The sequence below is a fragment of the Saccoglossus kowalevskii genome, chromosome 11, assembly GCF_978046115.1.
Source record: "Saccoglossus kowalevskii chromosome 11, keSacKowa6.1, whole genome shotgun sequence".
NCBI classification, from domain to species: Eukaryota; Metazoa; Hemichordata; class Enteropneusta; family Harrimaniidae; genus Saccoglossus; species Saccoglossus kowalevskii.
In genome coordinates, this window is record NC_140651.1 from 13899376 (window position 1) to 13926932 (window position 27557).

The window sequence follows — 27557 nt, forward strand, 5'->3', positions numbered from 1 at the left end:
TCTCTATGAGCGGGGGGGGGGGGGTATCGGCTGGTATCTAGTGTAAGAAATAGACAAGGGATGAAGGCTCCAGCCAGCTCACATTTTATAAACTCAAAAAAACAGACGAAAAGAATGAAAAATAAAATCTAAAAAAATACCAGTTTGAAGAATATTAGTTGCTTCTTTAAATTTCGCCAAAGCCATACCTATATTTTACCGATATCTGCAGAATAAATCAAGAAAACTACACAAATTTACTCCATTTAGGAATTCCTAACGGTTTGCCCGTTAGCCTTGCTCAACTGGTTCGTAACCAGTCTTGTGATTGGTTGTTGACAAATGCTGAACAGGCCACGCCTCCAACGGTGTCGTGCGTTCGGACTAACCGTTAGGAATTCCTAATTGGAGTCAATTTGTGTAGTTTTCTTGATTTATTCTGCAGATATCGGTAAAATGTAGGTAAGGCTTTGGCGAAATTCGAAGGAGCAACTAATATTCTTCAACCTGGTATTTTTTTTAGATTTTATTTTTTATTCTTTTCGTCTGTTTTTTCGAGTTTAAAAAATGTGAGCTGGCTGGAGCCTTCATCCCTTGTCTATTTCTTACACTAGATACCAGCCGATACCCCCCCCCCCCGCCCCCGCTCATAGAGACTGCGTATTACAGTTGATTATAGTTCCTGGGCTCCCTGTGATGGGCTCTGTGCGCGCTGCTGTGGAACGCCGGTCGAGCCGGTGAAAATTCGAAAAAACAACACAAACTCAACTTTGAAGTAATCCCAAACAACCAAACTTATATATGTTACACACGTAGGGCTAATCTTGTTACACTGTTCAGAGGAGTCTCAACAGTTATCCCAAAGTACCGTTTTCTGCGAGTTTTGGGCCTTTGTTTTCACCGCCGCGGGTTGTCAGGCGGTGAAAATGCCCGGATGTCCGCCCCGAGGTACTGTATAAACCGAACATGTGCATTTGTGAAAATACAACTTACAAGCCCTGCCTCACACGTGACGTGGTTAAAATTGTGTTGCGTTCGGTGCATTTCAAATTGTAAAATGGTAGTCCAAGGTCCCAGTGCGTTTTACCCCGGACGCGCAGTTGCAGCTTAGATTGTTTCTCAAATGTGTTTTATAGCGTTTTTGTTTTGTTTCCTTTGCTAATCACTATGGCAGAAATATCGTGTAATGCCCCGCCAAGCCTTGTATATCACTCGATATTGCACAACCCACTACGTACACGTGGTTCGTGCGTATATGTATTGAATTCTGCTATATACTGCTCAAATTGACTAAGTGTTCAAAACGTCATAAAAAAGGCGCCGCTGACGGTGCGCGTCGCACAATATTTTTGCTAGCCGTCAAACAACTTGTCAAGTCAAAACATCTACGCGCCAAAGTGAAAAGGTTGACGCGCGAAAAATAAAAGTCAACCCGCCAACCGCGTAACCGCTTTAGGGGAGGGGGGTGTGCGTTTAGCAGCGAATGACAGTTTTGTTCAGGCTTGATATAACCTGTTGTTCAGATATGTATTTCCTTATAGAGGTTCACATAACAACTAATGTTTACGTATTACAGCAATTCGGATTTCCTGGCATTGATTTGACGCAGAAGTAGTGCTAGATGTTGATAACTTACTACAAAAGGTTACACACTTTGTTTTCATATTTACAAAAGTTGTTACAAATAATGCAGACAGCACGTCAGCAAATTGAAGCGCACCGGAAGAAAAGCTCCGCCCATAAAAGTGGCGGTACATTAGTTTTGAATTTCTCCTCCAATAAACGATCGAGGCTCCCTTAGTTTCATACTTTTTGCGTCACATGTTATTTTAGTGAGAGGGGCGCATAAAGTGGTGGCACTGTAAAGAACGTTAGTTACCCGTAGAGTTATTTTACAGAACCAGCTGACCGATTGATCATGACAGAATTATTGATCAAAGTGCATTATTCCTACTATGGAAATATCCGTATCACGCCGATGTATATAACTGAAAGCTGAATGCAACAAACGTCCTTTGAAGACTTCATCCAGTATATCAATAATGAAATTGAATACATAAATAGAATGGGTGTTATTCGATTATTAGTTCTCGACGATGAGAACCAAAAGGTTGATGTGCCACCAAATAATCGCTTTAAAAAGCTTATCACTGGCAACACACGTCCGGGGAGGGTTGCCGCCGTACATACAGTCTTCGAGTAGTCTTTGTCGAGTTTCCTGTCCGTAAATGCACGGTCGCAATGTTTTATAATATTTGACATATAAAGTTGTCAGTTTATAATTTTTTAGTCGCGGATTGGTCGCTCTTACGCTTTCCTGGCAGGATACTCTCGGTGGTAACAAACCGTTTGACGATATTATAAGCTGTCTGCTTTGAAACACCATTTCGATCTCCAATCTCAGCAAATGACAGTCCACGAAAATACAAATCGACAACTCTTGTTCTGACTTCAACTGTTTTTTTGAAACCTTGCTTCTCCATCGTGGTGCTTGCCGATTTGTAGACACGCAATCCCCCCCGGGGGGGGGGGGGCTACTTCCATAGAAGTGCAATACGGGTATGTGCCGCCCGACTGGGGAGTCATTTCACGTTATTTTGTTTAGAAGTGGGGAAGTAGCCATTTATCAATGGTTTGGTTTAGAAGTGTGTAGCATTTATTTACTTTTTCACATATCCTTATATTATATTCAAAGCTAAATACTGGAAAAGGCTGAATAAAATGCATCGCCCGGATGCGCTCACTGGTAGCGAAAGTTGTGAGCAGGGTGTTTTTTCCCCTGAAAACACTTGTGTTTAGAAGTGAGTATATAAATAGAAAAAAAAAATGGTTTAGAAGTGAGTATGGTTTTCGAGAGGTGGGCTTCACACCCTTACCCACTTAATGTGGAAGTAGCCCCCCCCCCCCCCGGGGGGGGGGGGGACGCAATCAACACGACGACCGACCGAAAGTGAATGAAAGACAGACGCGCCTCAAAGTCTAGGTGTACCTAATTTTGTAGCAAAAATAGTAAACATTGTCAGCAATATCTGTCAATCATTCCTCTGATTTGCGGCTGATAGTTACAACTTCTGTAAATTTGAAGACAAAATTTGAAGTAAGTTATCAACATCTAGCACTACTTCAGCGTCAACTCAGTGCCTGGAATAGCGGTCAGTTTTTAGCTTCTTCGCAAGCCAAAGTTCGTTTATTCGACACGTCATCTCGCCTTGTCAGACTGTTGGCAGCCAATGTGTATTTAGATTTGGCAGAACTGTGTATTTCGATGCCTTGTCGAATCAAATCGTCCGTTATAACTGTATTGGGACAAAATATTCAAAATAGTCCACAGTGGTAGATTTTTTTTATTGCAGCGTAAGATTAACCTAGAAATTACAATCGGTTAATGATCCGTGGTACAACGTGGCCATTCCAGGATGTAAACTCGTTCTTACAATTAACTAAATACAACATTAGTATATTAAGCCCATTTTATATGATATGTCAATCGTATGCATGCGACGCAAAACTTAATACATTGACAAATATTTTGATTTCAATTATTTCCATGGGATAGTTAATTTGGTTTTTTTTTGGCAAATTTGTAATTCATTATCAGTATCAGTGTGTTTAAATTTTCGCGGATTAACATTATGGCATTTTACGTCAGTCAAATAACGGCCAAATAAATAGGTGGAATCATTAATTACTAAGGACCTAGCGTTTGGAACAGAATAATAGTATATTTGATTATTGATGAAATAGTAGGGCGCCACCAGACGGTGGCTTCGCAAGTACGTCGTGTTTCTCTCATGAAGTTGACGCTGATTGTGCACAAAGGAAGCCGCTCATCACGCCATTGGATGACGGAACATCGCAGGTTTTTCGAAAAACGTCGAAAAAACACAAGAATTAGTAGAAATGTTCCTGTTTTGGGCGGATTATTGATAAAGAATAATGTCTTTATTACAAAAATGCTGAAAAACCGTGAGTTTTTGCCTCAGTTATTTTTTTATTGGCGAAAAATTGCGAACTCGGCAAATTTGGTTGCACAATTTCCCTCTATCATATACACCCAGCAACATCGATGCCAGCTGACTGTGTCTGCACCAGTATCGCGAGTTCTATTAAAGTTTGGTTTACTATGTTGGCCGCTCGACACTCTTTCTCGGTACCGAAGCCCTCCCGGGGAGGAAATCTACTCACCACGCCACCTCTCCTTTCCGGAAACATGCTTTCCAATACGAGACTGATTTCTCTATAAGTTCGGCCATTTGAAATCATATTCTGGACAAGATTTTTATCAATTAAATGGTCGGCTTCCATTGCTGCTTCAACTCATTCAAAAAATGGCAGCGCAAACACCGCGCAAATTCATTTTACCGCCACTTTACAGCGGTTTTCACACCGACACCAGTTAATTCCGTTACCCAATGGCTGAAGCAATTTCACATCGTTAGACACGCCCCAAAACAGATGACGAGATTTGACAGGATCGGCCAATGCGCATGCGTATAAAACAGCTAGTACTAATATCCCAATTTCCTAATAACTTATTTTACACTCGTACAATGCAAAATACATATTTGATTAGGTTGGTTGGCCACCAAGTACCATCCTATGGCACCCAATTCATATATCACCAATACCATAGTACAGAGTTATGTTAACAACGAGTCAAAAATAAAACTAATATACTAAATTTGTATTTAATTAATTGTAAGGATGAGATTACATTGTGAAATGGCCACGACGTACCACGGATCGTTAATAAGCAACGGAATCAGAATAATCAGATCAGTACAATTTTGTATCTATATTTTCAACCACTACATCATTACAGTACATAGCCAAACACGAAACGCAGTCGCCATGGAAGTGATTTTTCGTTTATAAATATTTGTATTATATAATTTGTAATTATCTTGAACTGTAAAAGTATTTCCATGTTTTACAATTAAGGTTAAAACTAATTTTGAATTCGGAAAAAATATTCTGTGAAAACTATGATTATGCTGAGAACTTAATTTTACACCGTATACTGTATTAGTATTGTAAAACCACTGTAAATTTTGAGTGACATTTAATTTTAATTTTTTGATGTTTTAATGAATTCTATTGTTTTTCGACATGTTCACATAAATTTAAACTAGCAAATTTTACTTATCAACGAAAGTAGCGCAATTATATATCAGTGAATAATCGATACGATTACAGTGAAGCTGGGTTCTAAAACTGAGACTGATTTCTAACGTATGTAAACATATAGTGACGTGAAACACGTGTTATAAAACAGGGTCACTGGCGTGTTAATGAAAGGCGCATATGTTTATACACTGAAGTCAAACCCATGGCACAAGTTTATTTTAACAGAGAAGTACCGCTATTGCGTTTGTGTCGGCGGAAATTGAAAAGTAGAATTGCGCCCTCTGCATATTATACGATGTGACATATCAACTTATATGAAGTCGTCACAGATAAATATAAAACCATAATATTTCCCTGAAAATATATTGCGACCTGAACATTTTCAAGGCGACGAAAATTCATATGTTCCAGAGCAATGTTATATTATTTCGACCATACTCAAAAGATCTGCTAACTTTGTTACAAAAAAAATGAAGACGTAGTTTCCGCAATTAAAGACAACTATCATACACTGTGTCTCACATTCATGCAGGTTTGGTGCATCGCGTTCCTCCATTACAAAATGTAAGTGCCTTTTAATTATATATAAATTCTATTTTTAATACAGAGGTTAAGGCAAAGTGATAATATGATAGTGATAGTACTAACAATAATTAGTGGAAGATTAGTTGGTTAATAATCGTGAAGCAGATTGATTAAAAATCATTGTAATACTTATTTTGTTGTTCCATATTTTAGAACATGTGAATGAAGTACTGAATATGCCCATAGTTGTCTCAACTCGTGGAACATGTGAATGAAGTACTGAATATGCCCATAGTTGTCTCAACTCGTGGGACATTAATATCACCACTATATTTCCGTCCAATCTGATTAAAATCCGATGTAGGTATGAGGCTCCAATTTTTATTTTTTTAAACATTGTTTATGTTTGTTTATATGACATTTTACAAAATGTATATAATATTTATTTGTATTTTTTTTATTTAAACAATATTTCTATTTTGTTTCAATAATGGACATACAACACAAAATATTACATCACATGTTTATATGACCTTTTACAAAATGTATATAATATTTATTTGTATTTTAGTTTGAATATGTCGATTTTTTGGTTTTTATTGCCATTAATCAGTTCTTAGAAAATTGGAGCCTCATACCTACATCGGATTTTAATCAGATTGACTTCTGTCTAATGTTATGTATCAGATTGTGTAATTTATACTTCCCACGAGACAGTGGCCCTAGGTTCAATAAATACATCGGACCAAGATTTGCGAATCACTCCTGGACACATTGAAGTTATGCTGTGTTGCTAGAATCCACACAAGAGGGAGAAAGTACGTTTTGGCGTCATTATATTTTGGGGACTCTTGACAGTACACATTGATATTTGTAGGTAATTCAACCTCGTACTGTCATATAATAAATAGATGTACCATCTGTCATACACCCACAACAAATCTAACTTACCAGTATGTAAATTAACTAATACATATGATGTGTATGACGGAACGCATAGGAAACTATGTAGTATAGTCCATACCATTGAATTAGTTTCAGCGGTGATACTGCTTTTAATTGATATACAGTGTTTCGAGGAAAGAAGTTTTCATTTTTGACAACTCAACCTGCCTCTTGTACTTTTCATAAACAAGTGCAAATTTATTAATAATATGCTTATCATGACTTCCGCCAAGGGGGAACTTAAAATTATTTCCTGCGGATGGAAAGTTTTGTCCCGTGAATTTCAAATCTTTTGACCCGTGAATTTTAAGTTTCTTATTCCAATTTTATAGTTATTTTTGTGAATTTAACTGAAAGTTACGACCTGCAAGTCTAAAGTTATGTTATGTATATTTGAAGTTATGTCCTTCGAATTTGAATTTGTCTTGGCACCTGTTCACAGCAAAGCTGAGGTCATGACCTGTTGCATAGTATAATATTATCCACATGTGAGTTCAATAGTTACTGCACAACAATAGAAATAGCAAATGTTTACTAAATAGAACTTCCCCGTGTAACATTGCATGAAACTCTGGATCCCAAAACTCTGTCGAAAGCCTTTGATTCATCTGGAAAACACACAAATACATTACATCCAAGAGAGTTATAATGTCGATTAATACATAAATCCGTAATTTATTACTGGTAGTCACGAGGTATAATTCACATTTCTTGAGAAACAAAAAGAAATGAAAGTTTCGGTATTACTGTTGTAAAGGCTGTATGCCGGTAGTTGTTCTTACTAAAGGCTACATCTCCATTTTTATTTTGCAATAGAAGAATAATTTTGTGTTTTGCGTCTGAGTGAAGCCATCGGTGAGGGCGCAGTAACTCATTCCGACTATGACTCATGTCATGCTAAGCTACCACGCCCTGGGGTCTAACACGGTTACTAATAAGAGTGGTCCCACGTTGAATCACAGTCCCTCTATCCCGAGGGACTGTGGTTGAATCTATTGGTCAAAATACATCATTCTGTACTATATTCATCATCGGTTACATAAATCCCGCACTCAAATTTTCGCGAAAGTACATTATTTGTTTTGATATACAGTTACTACAACTCATTCACAAATCGGTCGTGTGTGAAATAAACAAGTTCTCGGGTACATGGGGCCAGGCATTGGATAAATGACAGGTACGCGATCATGACGGAATAAACGCGCGCGTAACACTGTCGACATATCAATCTGCAACCAGCTAGGTTGTTACGCGCTCCACAAACACCGCAGTATTGCACGGGTCACATCTCTGACAAATCGCCGTGTTTAAACTGTCTAAGCTGAACTTTCCTACGTAAACTTGGATAAGGTATACTATGGCTGTGTTGTTAGTTCAGTCGCCAAGTGACCCAACTGACAGTAGACCAAATGAAACTGGCGCGTCGGTATCTACTATTACTTGTCTGAGTAGAAGATAGGGTCACCCATTTCCGATTTGGTCTGGAGCCGAAACGGCGTGGATTTCGTAGGAAATCATGAAGTTACAAGCAGCATGGTCACCAAATTGACATAAATATGTTAAATTAAATTGACAATACACAATCAAATATAGTTATTGGCTAATTTTAGAAATCCCCACTATCCAAAAAAATCATAAATATACTATAAAATAAACAGCACTGACAGTTACTTAGCTCACACGCGTACGGTTAATATTACACATGTGCAGACATATACCAACTATAGATATATACATATAGTATATGTCATTAACATTATCGATAAAAAAATACACCTGAAAAAAATGCAGAGATGGAGCACGCGTGGACGAATAAGACAACAAATTAGCGTACATTTTATGGGAAGGGATATGTACAAAGATATGCATGAATCATGTAAAAGTTATACAGCATTCTTTTATTCTTTTAGAAGAATCAGATGAAATGTTAGGTAACAATAAAACTGTTATAATTTTTTATAAAAGCTTAAACACTGCATCCGATGTTATATATTGGTTGGAAGTCAATTTATTAACAATGAAAAAAATAGAATAAAAGTAAGGTACTACAAATGTGCTATTAACATAAATGAACTTATAGTGGTTTCGACTGTATTGTGCAATTATTCAAACACTTGACACTATACAATGTAGTTGAATTTAGCTGATGTTTGTTTTTACAATAATTTGCATATACATATTCATGTCATTTGACATAAATTGGGGCCAGTAGACGTTTACTTTTGGTTCGACCCAAGTAACTTCGAAATTGTCCTTTCAACTTTCACCTCTGCCAGAAACATAAATCTCATTTCGCAATACACTCCACTCCATAAACCAATTTATTACAAATCGAAAATAGGTTATTATAATAAGACCTTAACAATAAAACTAACAATGTGAACGAAAACCTGAAGGGCTACGCCGAAAAAAAAATCTATTAATTTGTATGAAAGATAAACATGAAGTGGTCGCCTTTGTAATTCGAACAATATTCTCAAAAACATTAAGTGTCCGGTTTAGACGGTTTCATTTGAAGAGCAAATGCAAAGGCCCCATATAAAAGCATAGGATGTGCCTTTCAGATAAGTCTGGGTTGCTCTTTGCAACGTCATTCAGTGGCCAAACATAATGGAATTACTTTCACTGTGTTTACTCGCTGCACTTGGTTCATAATGAAAAGACCGACTGGCGAGGTCACGCTTTTATTATGTAAATTTGTTAAGTCACCTTAATGTGATTCATGCCAGGGCCTCGCCCCTGCATTACCTATCGGTATTTGTAGCTACATGGTTTATTTTATGCGACTCCATATATAGCGGAATATCTCTGCTACTGAAACTGTGTGTAGTATCGTGGACGCAACTTTGCCTTTGATTGAACAAGGCCCGTGGTCGCCACCGCGCGACAGTCCAGGATATACGCGGAGAAGTGTATACCATACTACCTTGGTGCTTTACCGGGCCCTCGGTTCTTCCCACGTATTGTGCAGTGTATGTGACACAAGAAAATGAGGTTTGTCATCGTTTTAATTGGCAGTATTATTGCCGGTATTACATTTGCGACCCCACCTGATGCCAAATACCCAGAATGCTGGCCGGCAAATATACGTGACCCAACTGACAGTAGATCCAATGAAGCTGGCGCTTCGGTGTCCATTACTTGTCAGTCGAAGAGAGGATCACCGAATCCAGATTTGGTTTGGAGCCGAAACGGCGTGGATATCGTTGGAAATCAAGAATTCACGACAAATAATGTCACCAAATTGACACAGAACAGGTATGCATGGATACTGTCGGGGATCGACCACCAAGCTACCTTGACGTGTACTCAGACTCACCCAGAAGCAAATCCTAAAAGCTGTAGCGTGGGCCCACTTCGCGTTCGTTACGGGCCTGATATTACATTGGAACCGAACACTGTGGGAAGGGTTATCGGGGAGACAGCGATCTTCAACTGTAGCGCGAGAGGAAACCCGGCGGTAACCGAAATTCAATGGCTGTTCAACGATACATCAACACTTCCTGACCTTCAGCGCTTTTTATTGAACGCTGACAATCAGTTAACCATCCATAACATCACTTACAGTGACTACTATTTGGATATCAAATGTCAGGCTCAGAGCACACGAGGTATCCAGAGTAAAACTGTCGAAATCTTACCCGTTAACGAAACAACAACAAAAGAAACCTCGACCGGACAAAAGAACACAGTAGCATCGTCACACTTTGTCGTCTTCTGCAATGTTGCAATTCTGTTTTACCAGTGTATCTATAAATAACAATTAAGTCATCGCATAATAACCATCTGTCGTGTGTTGTCACTGTGTTGTGCACGTTGTATTGTAGTTCAGTTCAGTTCAGTTCAACAATACCGTTATTGTGACGTACGTGTGACATTCCACTCCCGGACACACTACATTATAACATACAGTTATCACAGGCAGCTGTCGTCCCCTTGGATGTACGCATATGTATACGGATATAGAATTGTTGCCGTACTTAATCAGTATTTAAATGTAACCGATTCGTAAATAATATAGCATTTTGATAACTGTTACTTTATATAATCAGTGCCGGCGGATCGTTCGATGATTAACACTTATCATTAAAATGTTGTGCTTGTTTCGTTGTCAGGGGTGATTGATAATTCCATAATTATAGTTTACGATGAGTTATAACCCAGACTCGGATCGCGGCTGTAAATATATATGACTGACACATCGCAAATAATTATATCATTACAATGTATCCATATTACCCCCCCCCCCTCAGTGGCAATTGATGACAGGAAGTCCCACTGACAACGGGACCGTTCATTATTAGTTGAACAGTTGTGGAAGCAATATCTTCCGCTGTAAACGTCTGATATAATGCATTGATGTTACCAGGAAGTGAAACTGTTCTGTACTGTATTCATTAAATATTCATTCTGTAATATTATATTGACTTGTAATACTCTTCCCATTTCGGCGATCACTTTTAAACTCAAACGACGGAGAACTATCGTAGCCACTGGCGTACATGCGATCTTTCATTAAATAAAGCTATACCGCCACAGCTTGCCTAATATGACAATAATTGTTTCGAAATGGACGCCAGAGGGAATGCAATGTACATGTGTACAAATCGTGCCCACCTATTTGAATATGGGCATAGTATAAACAGTCGATTGAATTTATTGCGTGATGAATTTATTGTTGTCATGGTTACCATCATCGTCCGTACTGCGTGTAAATATTTTTTGTTATGTGACATGTGCATGTGCCATGCGCGTGCGCAATATAGTAGGCATACGTGTTACAGCCATCTCTCTCATTATATGTTCCTCAGTCAGATTAATTTTGAAGCCATGGCAAAATTATTTTTTGTAATTCATCAAAGATGTATACACCCTTATATGTAACGATACTTAAAAGGATATATAATTTTATTGCATAATCTTAAAAGCAAAACACTTGTTATTAGATTGCTTTCGTGACTATGTATGTTAGTCACCGTGTTCCCATCGATCCGGCCTCTTTGCGGCAACTGGTAGTCACCACGAAAAAGCCGTTATAAAATACGTCCACGTTGTAGCGGTATTTAGTGGAATGCAAATGCACCAATCAGCGTGTCTCCTTAATTAAAGCGATCCAATCAAGCATGCGATCAGTGCCCTCGTTTTCAAAATGAGCAGTGATTGATCAAATTCTTATACTGAAATACATGTATAAGAATTTTGGCATATTTATCAAAGTATGTTTGGAGTGTATTGGGAAAAAATAGTCTGGCGAGCGAGAATATATGTGCGTGTTGTCACGCGACTCGTGCGATTTACTATATTGCGCTGTACATGTATGTTGTAAAAATGCATAGGATCAACAGCAGGATATTTGAAGTGATATTACCAGCCCGGTAGCAGCTGTACTATGCTGCTATAACATAGGGACGCTTCCTGATAGTGCATGGAATTTATTCATGCCTAACTGATCGCTTATGTATGCAAAATAACATACTTTAACCGCCAGGTCTTAATTGCGCATGCCTGTAAATAAATAAACATCGAGTGTTCATAACAAAATTAACACAGAATACGCTTTTGTGGTCGATGTAATCGAACAACATTACGTGTCGTTGACAGGGCAGAAAGATTCATGCAAAATCCAGGGGAAAGTATGTCAGCTTTTACGTATGAGTTGTGAATAATCTCTGTCAAGCACGGGGTCGCACCAGAGGGCAGCAATAATTGATCGGTTGAACGTGTGTATGGTTCTTTGTGCATTACTCTCTAGGAGGTGTTACCTATTCAGCGGGAGTGTATCGTAAACGACAAAGTAGTAGTATTATGTGCTGGATCTCCGCAACAACTTCCTACTCGCCACACTACGAACTTATAATATTGAAAAAAAACATCATGTGTTTGATATAAATGTAACCTACCGATAATATAAGTATAACTGAGCCTGGGTGTAACATCGGACTTATCGAATCAGATCACAGAACTGAATAGGTACATCTCAGCCGCAGGCTTACATATTTGTTAACATGCTAGGCACGTTTTTATATCTAAATCAACGCCTAGCGAACATAATGCATTTCTTTGATCACCAATATGTGCAATGTAAGTGATACTGAGCAGTTTGTGAAATGAACAAAGGTACACTATAAATTGGCTGATGAGTTAACAACGGCGTCACTTATTGGTTGAATATGTGGTACTGTTAAATGTCTTTTATTTCAGACAAAAACTCGATAATTTATATGACTTTCAGAAGAGACGATGTTTCTCACAATAGTCTCGGTCATTAATTTGTTAAATTCTACACTTGTTGCTGTATCTATATGTAGTGAATACAACCGTTATATATTTACCTATTCAGAATGCTTACGTTTTCCCGAAAGATCGGTCCTCATACACGTCATAGTTCATACAAACCCTGTAAACATTACACTTACCAATTACAATACCAAAGGGCATTGTAAACACCACAATTTATGAAAGCATTATTGTAAACGCCACGCTATAAACACCACAGCTTAATCAAAGCAGTTTCTATAAACCTGGAGATAATTCATTTCATGGTTTGGTATTTCACGATATGTTTGGGCGATACTTGGCGAACGCGGTGGAATACAATCTATATGAGTTCAGTTTACTTAGCAGATAATTCCGAACTTATGAAATCGTCGTTTGTGAATAAATCTTTCACATATATAATATATGCATGGACTAACAAACATATAATAATGACCTTAGTGACGCAAATGCAAGGTATGTATCTGTTTGCAATATGATTGGAATTAACTGATAAAGGAGTATATGTAAACTACCCTAATCACAAATTTAGTGAAACCAAATTAAAGAAATTTAAGTTCAAAAAATAATATAATAAAAATAGTAATATCATTTGAAAAAAAAATGTTAAAATCGTAAATGTTTACATATATTTTCTCCGTATAAGTAGATATACACTATCTTTGGCACGTTTCCTTTTGTTGTCCATACATGCTTCTCAATAGTTAAAATAACGTTATAACGCATCACATAGTTGCAATACTACAAATGATATGGGATAGCCCACGTGAATCATCGCCAAACATAAAAAATATGAGTTATGATAACGCGCCTGCATGCAGTGTTGGGACGCTTTTCGTGATCGTGTGTTAGAATTTCGAGTTGTAATATACGTGTGCTTGTTTGCCTGAAAATTATTATTTTAATCAATTCGTTAACAGAATTGTATATTCAGAAATACTCAATGATCGGTATAATGGTTTCCCTATTCAACAATAATGCGTTTTTAATAAAGTAACACATGTCATACGAGTAATCCGGATGATAAAATCAGTGTATATCACAGCCGGCACGATTGTCACCATTTTGTCGCATCGCTTGTTTGTTTGTTATGATGACCTGGTCTTTGTTGTTAACACTGAACTACGAACGACAATCGTGACACTCTGATTGTAATTCTGATGTATACGTGTGACGACTGACCTTTCTGTATCGTGCTGGTCACACTCTGATATGAAGCGCACCGCGCACCACTGCTTGGAGGTAAGGGTTTTTCAACAATATAATCACCGGTGTTTTTTGTGTTTCTGTCGGTATCTCAATCTTCATCTGACTGTTAAACCGTATAACGTACTATGTAGTATCAATATAACAAAACATATTTCAAATGAATATAGTAGAATTCTGGACATATTATTTAAGCACATTCCGTGGTCGAATTCTTTTTTTTCAATTAATTGGGTGAGATTAAAACCTTCCATGTGTAATCGAGGTCACTGCATGCGTGTACCAAACAGCAAAGATAACATATTATTTTGTATGTGAACGGTTTTCCGTATAATTCAAATCATCCTGTTGTATGTTTCGATCAACATGTCCAACCAGTTAAAAATATAGATACGTTCTCTTAAACAAGGAGAAGCGACATGCTACGTGCCAATTCGGGCAAGACAAATCCGGTTGTAACATAATATTGTTGCTGTAGTATTAATGACTCTGTAGTGAGAAATTAATAATACACATATATTAATTCATTTAGACAAATATTAACATATTTCTTTGTTCGTTTCAGTTTATAAACCGATAATACATCTTTCCAGAGAAAATCATGTATTGGCGGCTAATTAGAAAAACATTGAGACTTTCGACGGGATTGACCATGGCCATGATTGTATTAATAGCAGTATACAAACGCCAAAGTCAAAATATCGTTAATTTGTCGCTACAACGAGATAGCGAGTTCCGTCGTCCCGGCCATAGGAACGAGAGACCGCAGGATTCGGACAGTTTTACCCAAAACGCATTTCACGCAAAAAGGCCTACACTGCATCAGGTATCAGAGGAGCTTGTTGAAGAACCGGTCTCACCCAATGTAACAACCGCGATAAAGAAACGCGACTTAAAGAAGCCAAAGAAGGCACGATTACGACGAAACTGGCGGGAAAAGTTAAATTTAGTCAACGTTACTAGTTGGAATTTCACCGACCACATCAATCTGAACTCGTTTGATTGGTTCCTCGGTAAGCTGCAACCACGTAATTATCAAATTGTGCCAAATATTGTGCATTTTACATGGGTGGACTGCCCCGATTTCCAGTTCTACCATCTGATTGGCTTGCTCGGTGTCTACAGAAAAATGCAACCTATGCGGATGCTTTTTCACACCGACTGCGACCCGGAGCCGACGGGTGAATGGTGGGACGAAGCCAAAATGATACCCATTTTGGAAGTTGTAAACCACGAAACGCCGAAGACAATATTTGGAAAGACCATCTTGATGGGGAATCACAAGTCCGACATTTTACGACTCGAGGTCCTAACTCAATATGGTGGAATTTATCTCGATTTAGATATCTGGGTATTCAAGTCGACGGATCACTTGCGGTACTACGATTATACAACGAACAGGGCGGGGCCAGCCAGGCTGAGCGCTGGAATCATATTCACCGCAAAAGATTCAAAGTTCTTGCGACTTTTTCACGAGTCGTACCGGGATTTCGACATGGAATGTTACGCCTGTACCCCGATATACGGCCAAAACGAACTGGCATTCAAGAACCAGGAACTTTTGCACGTCGAACTGTTCAAATTCTGTAAGAAAATGGATGGCTTTCAGGTGTACGATGATCTGTATGTTAACCCGATGGACTGGTCTCTGCCTCGGTATGCCATTCATTTCGACCACTGGGGAGTTACCAGAAACCAGCAGGAATTTCCCAATCCAGAGAATATTAAAACTATGGACAACGCTGCTGGAGAAGTTGCTAGGTACATTTATTATGGATCGAGGCGCAAATTAACTCCCGACAGTTCCATACCGCCCTGGTACAAACAATCACAGGACATTTACAACTAAAAAGGAATGTAATTAGAAGTGAGATACATTTGTGATCTAGATTAGACATGTGACAATTTGTTTATCAAGGCTCCCGTGAAGTTGCACACATATGCTGAAAATTGGTTCATTGAGTTTATTTTTCGTCTTGATATGTTTTAATATTTAACGTAGTCCACCCGTTTGGAAACTAATATGTTCTTGTAGCTTGAATACAACTGGGAAATAGAAAGCAGTTGCGCGTTTCCGGGGCGACTTAAAGGGCGCTAGTCGTCGCGTCACGCATGCACGATATATATGTGTCTAATATAAACAAAGATGGCGACTTTGAATGTTGACCATAAATGGTTGTATACAAATAAACTATGACACACTAAGATATATTGTGATCGGTAGGATAATATATATATACTGGTATACGTAGTTATGGCACGGAAGTTATTCACCAGATAATTTTTGCAGATGTATAACCTTATATGTTATGCTTAGGGTAGACACAGCTTGAAATAAATAAATAAATAATAATAATAATAATAATAATAATAACAGAAACGTCATACAAACTATCGATTGCTCAATCTGACTCCTTGTTATATTTGATAAGCCTGTTTCAAGAATCAAGTAAACTACCCTACGTTCGTTTGGAGGAGTTTCATGATGCACACGAATACTCATTTCACGGTACTTAAAATTAGACATTTACCTACACTCCACTGTGTGATAGACGAATATACCGAGGACTAGTTATAGATTACAATTCGGCTAACCCCAAATTTAGGATGAACAACATGGCTGACTGTATGGAAAAAAAACACTGCCACGTGACACTGAGACCCGTAGATTGTAACTATAGCCATGTGAATTATTATGTGACAAAATATCGTGTGACATCTGTTCGCACTTCTGTTGTACAGTCCATCACATCCATGCATAAACATGCAAACATCATAATATATGTACATTGCACCAAACACAATATATCATAGTACAATATACCAGTATTCATTACAGAACAACATGACATCCAACAACATAATCCTCTTTATAGTTGTAATGACCTCTATTAGTTATGAGCAGGATAACGTTCTTGATGTCAATGTACTGGGTTGATAACGAATAAAAACAATATCGACGTATTTATGCTGCGGGACATAATAAACTCGATCTGAGAGCTATTTCTTCGGTCACACTTACTTACAATGACTCTATATTTTCTGAGCTGGGTCGACAGCATGATGCAGCCCCATATCGGCTTACTTGTGTAAATGGCAAGAAATCATCTTATAACGTCCCCTGTAATAGTATTGAAAGCTCAGTCGGCTGTATATGTATCAGTGATATGATCAGTATTAAATTAAAGTCGACTGATGTCAGGCATTGCTACATTATAGATGAGAGGCTGAATCTGAATATTCTTCTGTATTCACATATCATCCCATGACTGCAATTGCTAATAATGGAACTGAGTACTTGACACTTTGTAAATTTAGGAGAGCTAACAATTTAGCTTGACAAAATTACTGTGGGAGACCGACTCTTGTAAATATTCGGGGAACTGCTTAGGACTTCGGTATCGTAGTAATTACACCATATGGTCATGGCATAAAAGTGACATTTAAGGCAGGAATATATTTGTAGTCAAATATATTATCCACAAAACGACCACCTTGCACTGCATAATTTTGATGAGCATCAGATACCATCAGTCGTAAGTAGAACGTTTGAGCATATTTCTGGCTGATATTCGAAACTGTAACACTGTCTACATATAAACAATGCAAACATATTTTTTTAGAGTGGCGAGTCTACTTAAACCGCATTTATATATATGGGAATAAAGCAGAAGCTCTTATATACATGTATTTTACCATACCTTAATTGTTATTGTGAAGGCACTCTTGAAGGAATATCGAGCCAAATGCGCCTCACTTATTTATTGCTGTGCTCCTAGTATTCAGTGCATCACAGAGAACCGATGATACTAGCATAATACATGGCTGCCAATACCCAAAATACGTGGGAGATCAGAATGTATAATCATACATATACTATAACCCGTTAAACACTTCCATTCTACTATGATATTCAAATTCAGATAATCACGGCACCTATATGGAGCTAACATTATGCTACATACTGGTACAGTAACAACTCATTCAGAATCGGCTCGGTGAGCTCAAAATCCACCAAACCGTTTTTCATTTTCTGTGTGTTTTTGGACTATAATTATGTTATATGGTTTGGTATGTTATTTCTACATTTCTATTTTACCTGATATCTTGGAACCAACCGTGACAATGATATTATCCTCAACTGTCATTAACATTGTCTAAACAAAACAGTAAATATAGTTACACTATAACCATAACAGTTCCCGATGTATAGTTCATATACCGAACTTTTATAATGACATCTTAATCCTACTTTTGGTCACCTTGACAATCGATGTCATAACAGTCGAAAGCAAATCATTCCTGACACATATTAATGGCAGGACAATCTTTTACTGCATTATTTCTGTTTCTGGTACATCATGCCAAGAGGGTTAATTCTCCAGCTGTGAAAACAAGTTTGCTGACAATGTTGGTAATTAGGTGTTCCTTTCATTCACGCGTCAACAGTGAATATACGTTTTAAAAAAATGAGCTATTGGCGATCAGCAATCAGGTATGTAAAGTGTTCATTGAATGAGATTCATTACTGCACATTCAGGTTTAACGTGACCACTCGGAGAGTAAATTTCAGCTGAGACTGTACAGAATATTCATACAATGAAATTGTGTACACTCATTCTAACTGTAATTAGAGTATGTAGTAGATATGGCGGGTCTTGCAAAATACACTATTTCTAGATTTCATAGCAGCCGTTCGAACGCGGTAAAATTATGTTATTATTTATGATTAATTAGTATGCGATTCAATTTGTCATGAACCAAAATGAAGTGGAAACATTATTACCATATTATTCGAAACCTGCGTGTTCTTTGTTTGCTTCTGTAGACGTTCAGATTTCAGGCTGCGCTTGGATGAAAGTAAAACAGCATATCTAACATTGCTAGTGTTTCACCATAGTAGAAGGTTTGAGTTGGGTTAGTGTTGTGTCTTTTTTCTGCAGACGTTGAGTAATTATTGTCATTGTTCTAACTGTCGTTCACCTTCAATTGTGCACACACTACTTGAATGATTCATCTTTCATTCAGGGACAGTCACTGTGTATCTCTTGAATTTGTAATTGAGACGACACGCCCTGGACATATAACAAAAAGACACTAATTGGCAAATTACGTATGATGTGTCAGCAGTTAATTAAACACGTGGCAACTTACATATGAATGACAGTTCATTACGTCCTATCTTACATGTAATGTATATCCAAACTTTGAAGTTCCAATCATTGTACTACCGGGAATTGAAAGAAATATGAGTAGTTGATATGGTCTTTTCTATTCTAAAGCGGAAGGAATAACTGTTACTGGCGTCTCTATACAAAGACATTTATTTAGTGCGCCAAAAGTGTCTTTCAAATATACAAAGGTGTTCATATAAATTGATAAATCCCTGTGAGATGTTTTTATAACAATAGACCGTGATTTACATTATAGTATTTTAGTATTATATTATTTTTAGGTGAATTACTATTAATTATAATTAAGGTAGATTTGCAGGTTCGTGGGCACTTGGAAGTGATTTGTTTTTGCTCTTTATTATCCAAACAGTCTGTTACAATTTTGTAGAATTGTGAATAGTGGAATATACTCAAAAAACGATTTTAAAATATAGATAACAGGTGCAAACATTCTCTCTTTTGAATGCTTAGCAAGGCTGCACATAAATAATAAAAAAGAAACATGTTGAAAAAACGAAATGTCGGGATCTCCATACTACGCACTATATTTAACTTTTAACAAAACAATAATACAATAGAACTGTTACAGCAATTTTAATTATGAGCATTAGGAAACTTCTTACTGAGTTAATGGTTATGCAAAATAGCAATTATCTCATCTTCTTTTTAGTGCACATCCCAGATCTTTAAAAAAAAAATACGCTTTGCCCTTTTGTTTTGAAATTTCAAAAATGATTGACAATGTGTTTATATTCAAAACGCCGTCGGGCATTGTTTCTGGTTGAACAGTGTTACAACAATCGTACAGACAACTAGCCTGGGTGTTAATTTATGCATAAACTTGAAGTAGTGAAATTTGAACTGCTGCCCTGCAAACTTGACAATTGGTAGACAGTTTTCAAGACGGCACTTTCTTCACAGTAAACAGATGTACCCATAAACCAATTTTGACAGGAAACAGATGCATGGTTTCGAAGCTAATTTTGTTAAATCACTTTTGACCAAAAAGCCTATTTTTGTGCATATTTCAAACTACAGTGTCCATAAAAAAATACTAACAAAATTTTAAAATTCATACAATAAGCTTTCCGATAATATATAGTTTTGTGGACAAGGGAGGACATCTTGGTTTCCTAATTAACTAATTAAAATACCTGTCAGGTAAACTGCATCTCTACCTTAATTTAGTATGTCATATTTATACGTTTGTTATATTGCTGTATGCGAAGGCAATATGTTTTAAGTTCTGCCTTTAATTTGTTGAGGGCGGTGTTTAACGTTTGAACACAACATAATTGATTTATATGAGTTGACGGTTCCAGACTGTATGTGTAGGTTCCAAACCATTACTGACCGGTTACATTTAGTTCACTACATGGGAAGAAAACACGATCCGTTATCAGTAAACTCGTGAGGTTGGAGTGCATAACCGTGAAACAGTTCAAATCAAACTACACTCCTTATAGCAGACTTTCAAAATCGGCGGTGTTGCTGTGTGAAATAGTTCGTACTTTGTTTTTACCACTAACATGTGCGTATGTGTTCATGACATGTATGTGTGTGTCTACACTAACGCCGATGTTACGCTAATATAACAATGACTGGGCTGGGTAACGTATAATTCATATGCTAATAAATAATTCATTTGAGAAATGCTTGATTCTGATTGATACAAAAGACTAATGCGTTATTATAATTGCAAACGATTTATCGCTGCAATATTCATAACTCCAGAGTTCTAGGCAATAAAACAATTGCATTTGATACACATGTGCTCCAGATTATGTTGCAGACATGGTCGTCAGTTTGTATGCAAATATGCATACCTTTTGCAATTTCCACTCATATGAGAGAACATAATTTGTCATGTTTTCCTCAGAATAAATGTGTATGAAACATCCCAAGTCATTAAAATTGGCGTTGCTGGCATTCTCAGTGTTCTGCAGTATGAAGTTTGCAGAACATGAACTAACTAATAATAAAATATTAGATGCAGTTGTCGGTCTAATTGTCTCCGAAACATAGTTAAAGTATGGATAACTTATCCATAACATTCTGGCTGCTAATGTATGTGGCAGTAGTTATCAAATATATTAATATGTCATATTGCTTAACATTTTATAATACTTGTCCATGTACCTATTATACTATAGTTAGAAATTACCACGACGTTACGATACATTCAACTAGACGTCTCAGCGTGATGGACAAATATTACGAGTTTTTTAGTATATAACTCAGCTAACTAAATTAAATGAGGACGAACAATGTGACGGACCAATAAACACAATCCATAGAAATGCAATAGTTAACCAACAGCCCGTCATCTGTACTTTACATCATCTACAGTGAGACTTGGTACTTGGAATATATCCACGTATTTATTGCAGTTCCATGCTTAGTCATTGAAGTATTTGGAAAGGGAGAAAAAAAGGAAACAAAAACGAGTTAAAAATTGATTCAGACTTACACATCACCCGGAAATTTAGATATAGAAAAATACAGTAGTGTATATGTCGTATCAATGTTTGTCAAAGGATTTACCTGATAGCCGATTTTGTAGATCAGAGAAATCTAAAAGCTGATTTTATGCTTCGCGACCTTTCCGGTTCCACATTTATTTAGGAGTGTTGCGTTTTGTGAGAAGTTTTTTTTCGTGACAATGTGTTATCTATTTTGTTTTCTAATTGCATTCTGTCAGAATTCTTTAAAGAAAAAAGGTAAACAAGACCCAGTATTATACCCCCACAATATTACGAACGGAGAGGTAATTTGTTTATAAAATACAGTTTATTCAGTACTATGACCTCGGACCTATGGTACAACAATTGGACAAGTTTGCTTACACGCATCTTAAGGCAGTTATTTTAAATGACTCAAAAGACTACATCTGTTCAATCCATGATTTTGTTTTATTTTGTCACGTTCAACGTTGGCTGGCGAGACAACCAATTCGATTGAAAGTATAATGTTACAGCTGTTGTACCATGATGTCTACATATTATGAGCATTGCAAATATACACCTTGTGGTCTTCCATATTTGATAATATTTGTTATTAGTCCCCAGTTTGTAAAACACGACATAACATTATATTTTAAAGTGTTTTTGCATATAAATGTTTTACATTAACAACATGTGCTGCCATTAATTAAAAACATGGACCATAATCTACATATATAAAGTAATAGAAATCTCACCCGCAAAACAACAACAACAACAACAACCAACAGTAATTTATTATAAGTAATTTTTCGATTGAAAATCTTTTATAAATTCAGCTGACAAGCTAAATACTGACTCTGTAATACACCATACTTCCCTGTACTACTATATCTTCCTCATCGTAAACGTCGCCGTATAAATCACATACATCAACATCGTAATTGAAGCTGTAACAACCACTATGCTTCAAACACGCATGAGCACAACTAACAAGCCCATTGGCTTGCAAACCCAGAAGTGACGCATGCCCAGTCAGGGCGCCCCCAGGAACTAATTCGAACTGACCTGACCGATAGTGCTGCTTTCTGACAATGGAGCGGGATCCTATGGAGAAAATAAAATCATCAAACCATAATGTCACCATGGTATTGTATACGTGATCGAATACTAGGTAAGTTATACTGTAGTGTTCTTTCAAGAATGCAGTGTACCAATCTCTGGTCAACTAGGGAGCTCTCACCTGAAGTACAGTCTCTAGTTTTATGATTAAAATTCCAGTTAGTATCGGAGCAGTCACATGAGGCGGATATACATTTGCCATGAACGCACACACCATCGTTCAAACACGCTGAAAATAAAAAAAAACATTCCATTCAATATGAAATATAGAATGTCAACCCAGTAACTTTGTACTCGATCATACTCGGACGCGGACTGCATCAGACTGCCAATTGGTATATAATGATCCTGACATTTCTTTTGTTCATGTGCCAAGTCTTGTCATGAACCTGTCATGAATTTGTTTTTGTGTATCTGTTGACCGACTTAATTAGCTGATTATTAGCGAATTGCTGTGTTATGTCTGTCATCGTTTAGGCCTATTTGAAGTTTTGGACGGAATTTGGCTCAATGATTTGGAACTAATTACAAGATAACCGTCGCTATTCTGACTATTAATTCTGACAGTTGGTATCCATAGTTATTAATGTAGTGAACGATTAATCAAAAGATATGACGTATTCAGTGCTTAGTGTGATTGGCTTTATGATTGAAGGTTACGCCCTAGAGTCTTTTACTGTTTTGTAATTGGTTAGAGTTTTGAAAATGAATAAAGAGAGTTTTGAGTTGGTCTTGACGAGTACACCACGAGAGATGCAGTCGAGAGCAGTCCTGGAGAGCTTTGGGGCGAGCCTTGACGCAGTCTAAAAGAGTCTTGGGTCAGCCTTGCGATAGTCTTGGGGATTTTTCCCCAGGGCGGTGTGTCTGATAGAGTGCTCGATTGACCGACTAAGACGAGAGCTGAAACGTATTTCGTTGTGTGTGTCTTATTTGACTGTAAGGTATAAGTGACTTTCCCGATCCCGTACCTCAAGGGGACGAGATATAGAGACGAGACGAGATTCCCCCCTGACACGTGTGGAGAACCCCGAGAGAGAAGAATTTACCCCTGATAAAACATCGAATACAAACGCAGAATGACGTACACGTCAATCTATTATCGATCATTGCTGCTAAGCGATAAACTGAAATCATCACCTGCGCATGCTCCGTTCACGTCAACTTCCCAGCCAGCATCACAGACACAACTCCCGCCGACACACGAACCCCGAGCACATTTCCCGGTCACACCGGTGCAAGATTCCGGCGTTTCAGTTGAAGATTCAGCTCTTGTGGTTGGTATTGGTATAGTGGTGGCTTGTATTGTTATGGGTTGTCCAATGAAAACTTGATCGAATGAGAACAATTAAGATGGAGCATACCTTGGGAAATGACAATTCATTTGAAGTGTATAACGAGTACATATATAATTGAAATGCCAGCCATGTTGTTCCTTCAAACGCTTTACAAAATGTTGGCGCAATACTTATGGAGTAAAATGCGTTTTGGTGAAAATTATTGAAACAATATGAAAAACGATAGTCTGTGAAAAGTGATAAAATAGACATTGAAAAGGTATATTGTGTCATATATAATGTCAACGTGTTACTCACCATCACATGTGTACGTCACATCGGATATCAACCAATCCTGGTCACACACGCATACCGACGTCTGGCACGTACCCATTCCACAGTCGGAATTCCCTGTACAGGCAACTGTAATATGATACGGATGCAAAAGACTATGTTAGAGATGCAACGTCATTTCATTCAATCTTTCATAATTGAGACACACAATTGTCAAAAAAAAACTCATTTTGAGTCAAACCACGGGATGCACAACAAAACACTCCATGTATTGAAGCGTTGCACTCACCAGTGGAGCATGTCAGGGAAATTGGATCTAGCGTCCAAGGTTCTGTACAAGAGCATACCCCAGCAACACACGCTCCGTATAAACATGCTACACTGCTGGTACAGACTATGGAAAAAACGATCAGACAAACAACTGCGTTAGTAAGACACATATACCAAAACCTTCAGTGTATTAATTAGATTTGACATGAGAAACTATTTCGTTCTTAGTTGTTGTAAAATATGTCAAGTGCATATATTATAATACTGATTGCTTTGTTTAAGCCATCTATATGGTACATTGGTATTCTATGTCTACTACGTGTTTATTATAATAACGCAAAAGTTATTGCATTGAAAAAAAGTAGTGCTTGTACTTACTTGTACACTTAGCTATAGCTGATGCTGACCAGCCATTATTGCACACGCATGCGCCGTTTATACATATCCCATTGACGCAGTAATCGTCATCACTGCATATTTCTGTCGGGGGAAACGGAAATGGTTATAATAACTGGTGATTGGCTGTTCACATTACACACTGGCGGCGCTAACACTTCCGTTGATATGTTATCAACCGTTTGCAAAGTACGATGTCGTAGTGGTGAATGTGGGAGCGAAGTGGTGCGCTGCCAGTATTGCAACATCCACTTGACTGAACGCTAAAATGGACTACATTTTGGCAACCTTCACGTGGGAATGCATTGCCACACTAATAGATAAGTCTCCACAGTTAGTATGCTAAAGATAATTTCACACTGTAGTAATAAGCAGTGTAGCAAAACGTACCAGGCATGGGAAGTTTACAGGTAACCATCATGGATGCTGTACAGTCTAGATCACGCCATGCACCCGAGTCAGCTGTATACATCCCATAACATGCAGTAGCCTCATCAGGCTCCCCAGGAAACCAATACGAGTAAGTGGGTGGACTTGTATTTAACCACGTGCCATCGAAGCTGTAGCGATAAACCACAATTTCTTAGAAGCGTAATACAACATCCTTTCTGCGCAGAACTTCGCGTTTGCGTAGAAACAAATACAACCATTCGTTACCCTACTATTATCAATATTTCGGAGGGATACACTACTACAAGTACTATTTGCATTAAACTCCAATGAACTAAAGTTGATTTCATATATGCTGCGAACGAGGGTGAAGCCCCTTAAGTTATTGAAAATAACAATTCGTTTTGAGCGTATGACACTCAAGCACCCCCCCCCCCCACACACACACACACACTCAATCTCGAAATACTCACGTTTGGTGACTCCACGTCATTCGTGCTGTCAAAAATTTGCTTTCCTCTTCACTCATCACACTAATCACCACTCCGCCAAGCATAGAACAGTACGTTTCTGTGGTTGTACGATCTGCCGACGAACTGTAGAATGCATAGCAGTATCCCGTATCAGTCGAATATCGCGCATATACGTTGGCATTCCATGGACAACCTATAATAAATAACATGAAGAGTTCATAACAAAAACTGCACAATTAGATAACTAATGCCCTGTCCAATTACTTCAGCAGCCTGTAGGCTCGTTCGAGATTGGTTCATTACGCTTCATTGAGTCGCGGTGAAATTTGAAATACGCATGAAGGTATATTTTAGTAAAAAATGACACGCCTGCATGCGAACGAGGATGAATCAAGATGGCGGATTTGATGTCACATAACTCCAAACACGCATATTCACCAATGATTACTAGTTATTGATGTTTGATTTCATGTTATATATTTGACGTCAGCTCTGAATGTCAGTTTATGAAATTCAATTTGCGTGAAATGTATATGTACCACTTATGAACAACATTGTCAAACCAACATCTTACCTAGAGCATAGCAAAGTGAGAACATGGTGTAACACGATTTTACCCTGCTAAAGAATGTTTTTATTCATATCATGTTTCTTTTTTTTATAAGCAAAATCCGACACAAAATTGCGAGTTACTATCTTCCCCAAGTATCACCCTTAGTATGTCGTTTAGAACCGACAAAGCCCCAGATCATCGGAATAGAAAGAAAGAACATGGTCTAAACATATACAATAATGTGCGTGGGAATTACGTGAACATGTTTTATTTCAAACTACTGCAAATATACCTAAAGCAATTGCTGGTCATTGTTGAGTCGTAACGTAATCTCAACAAACGACCAGTAAGAAGGAGTGCTCTGTTTACCCAGTAAATAGTGATAAAGCAACTTTTTAATCTTGTCACAAATGGACACTCGTCTGTTCTACAGAAGTCACAACTTTGATCTGTTTCTCCTAAGCGCATGTTAGATGGCATTCAAGTCACCATTACACCATTACATTTTGTTGAAATGTAGCTTTAGCCACATCAATGTAATTACCTGTCTCTCTGTCCCTAATGTATCTGGTTGCCCTGGACAACCGTGTCTTATCGGCTGGTGACGTCCCTTCTCTGCAAATAAAGTGTATCTTCTGACTGCAATCAACGGTGAACCAATCGCCGCTACTGTCAGCGGCAACACACTCCACTTCCATAATGCTCGGTTCTTCAGTGGCCCAATATGGAGATGCATCAGATCCATCTAACCACTGTAGATTGTCCCAGTTGGCTCCGGCTTGGACTGCACCGATCCACGAGAGGGGTGCTTTTAATTAAATAACACAACCACATTAATTTGTTTAATAACTGTGTATATTTATATTAATAATTGATTATCGATATTAATTGAAAATACCAACACAGTGACATACTTGCCTCCAAATATACCTTGCTGTGCCAAGTCATCGTATTTTGCCAGATATCCACCATGTCGTATGCAGTGCATCTGAGCACTCAGCCAATCCTTGTCGATGGCAAAATGTTGAAAACATCCCGTAGTTGCTGATGTGTATCCAGCAGAGCAAGCAAATGTTCCTAAAATAGGAATATTCATACATACGCTTTATTTT

At 37.8% G+C, this 27557-nt stretch overlaps 3 protein-coding genes across 3 annotated transcripts; 2 read left to right on the forward strand and 1 right to left on the reverse strand.

Moving 5' to 3' along the window:
• Positions 1-9565: 9565 nt before the first annotated feature.
• Positions 9566-10336, forward strand: LOC102805011 (immunoglobulin superfamily DCC subclass member 3-like). Its single transcript, XM_006816796.1, has one exon. It carries the CDS (start codon positions 9566-9568, stop codon positions 10334-10336), a length of 771 nt encoding a protein of 256 aa, XP_006816859.1.
• A 3557-nt stretch (positions 10337-13893) lies between these two features.
• Positions 13894-16438, forward strand: LOC100378165 (uncharacterized). The gene is made up of 2 exons (XM_085505419.1): positions 13894-14094; positions 14624-16438. The coding sequence occupies exon 2, from the start codon at positions 14660-14662 to the stop codon at positions 15905-15907; it is 1248 nt and encodes a 415-aa protein (XP_085361545.1). The 5' UTR covers positions 13894-14094; positions 14624-14659; the 3' UTR covers positions 15908-16438.
• A 6082-nt stretch (positions 16439-22520) lies between these two features.
• On the reverse strand, positions 22521-27541 carry LOC144352397 (uncharacterized). Its single transcript, XM_078009478.1, has 10 exons — positions 27358-27541; positions 26990-27250; positions 25893-26085; positions 25420-25589; positions 25012-25113; positions 24653-24757; positions 24388-24492; positions 23933-24121; positions 22917-23024; positions 22521-22780 (listed from the first exon to the last, which is right to left on the reverse strand). The coding sequence occupies exons 1-10, from the start codon at positions 27539-27541 to the stop codon at positions 22521-22523; spliced, it is 1677 nt and encodes a 558-aa protein (XP_077865604.1).
• Between the last annotated feature and the right edge of the window lie 16 nt (positions 27542-27557).

Coding starts and splice junctions, on each gene's coding strand:
- LOC102805011 (XM_006816796.1), top strand. CDS start 9,566: ATGAGGTTTGTCATCGTTTTAATTGGCAGTATTATTGCCGGTATTACA.
- LOC100378165 (XM_085505419.1), top strand. CDS start 14,660: ATGTATTGGCGGCTAATTAGAAAAACATTGAGACTTTCGACGGGATTG.
- LOC144352397 (XM_078009478.1), bottom strand. CDS start 27,541: ATGAATATTCCTATTTTAGGAACATTTGCTTGCTCTGCTGGATACACA. Junction 25,590..25,892: donor ATGACGTGGAGTCACCAAAC/GTGAGTATTTCG, acceptor TTATCGCTACAG/CTTCGATGGCACGTGGTTAA. Junction 24,493..24,652: donor TTCCCTGACATGCTCCACTG/GTGAGTGCAACG, acceptor ATCATATTACAG/TTGCCTGTACAGGGAATTCC.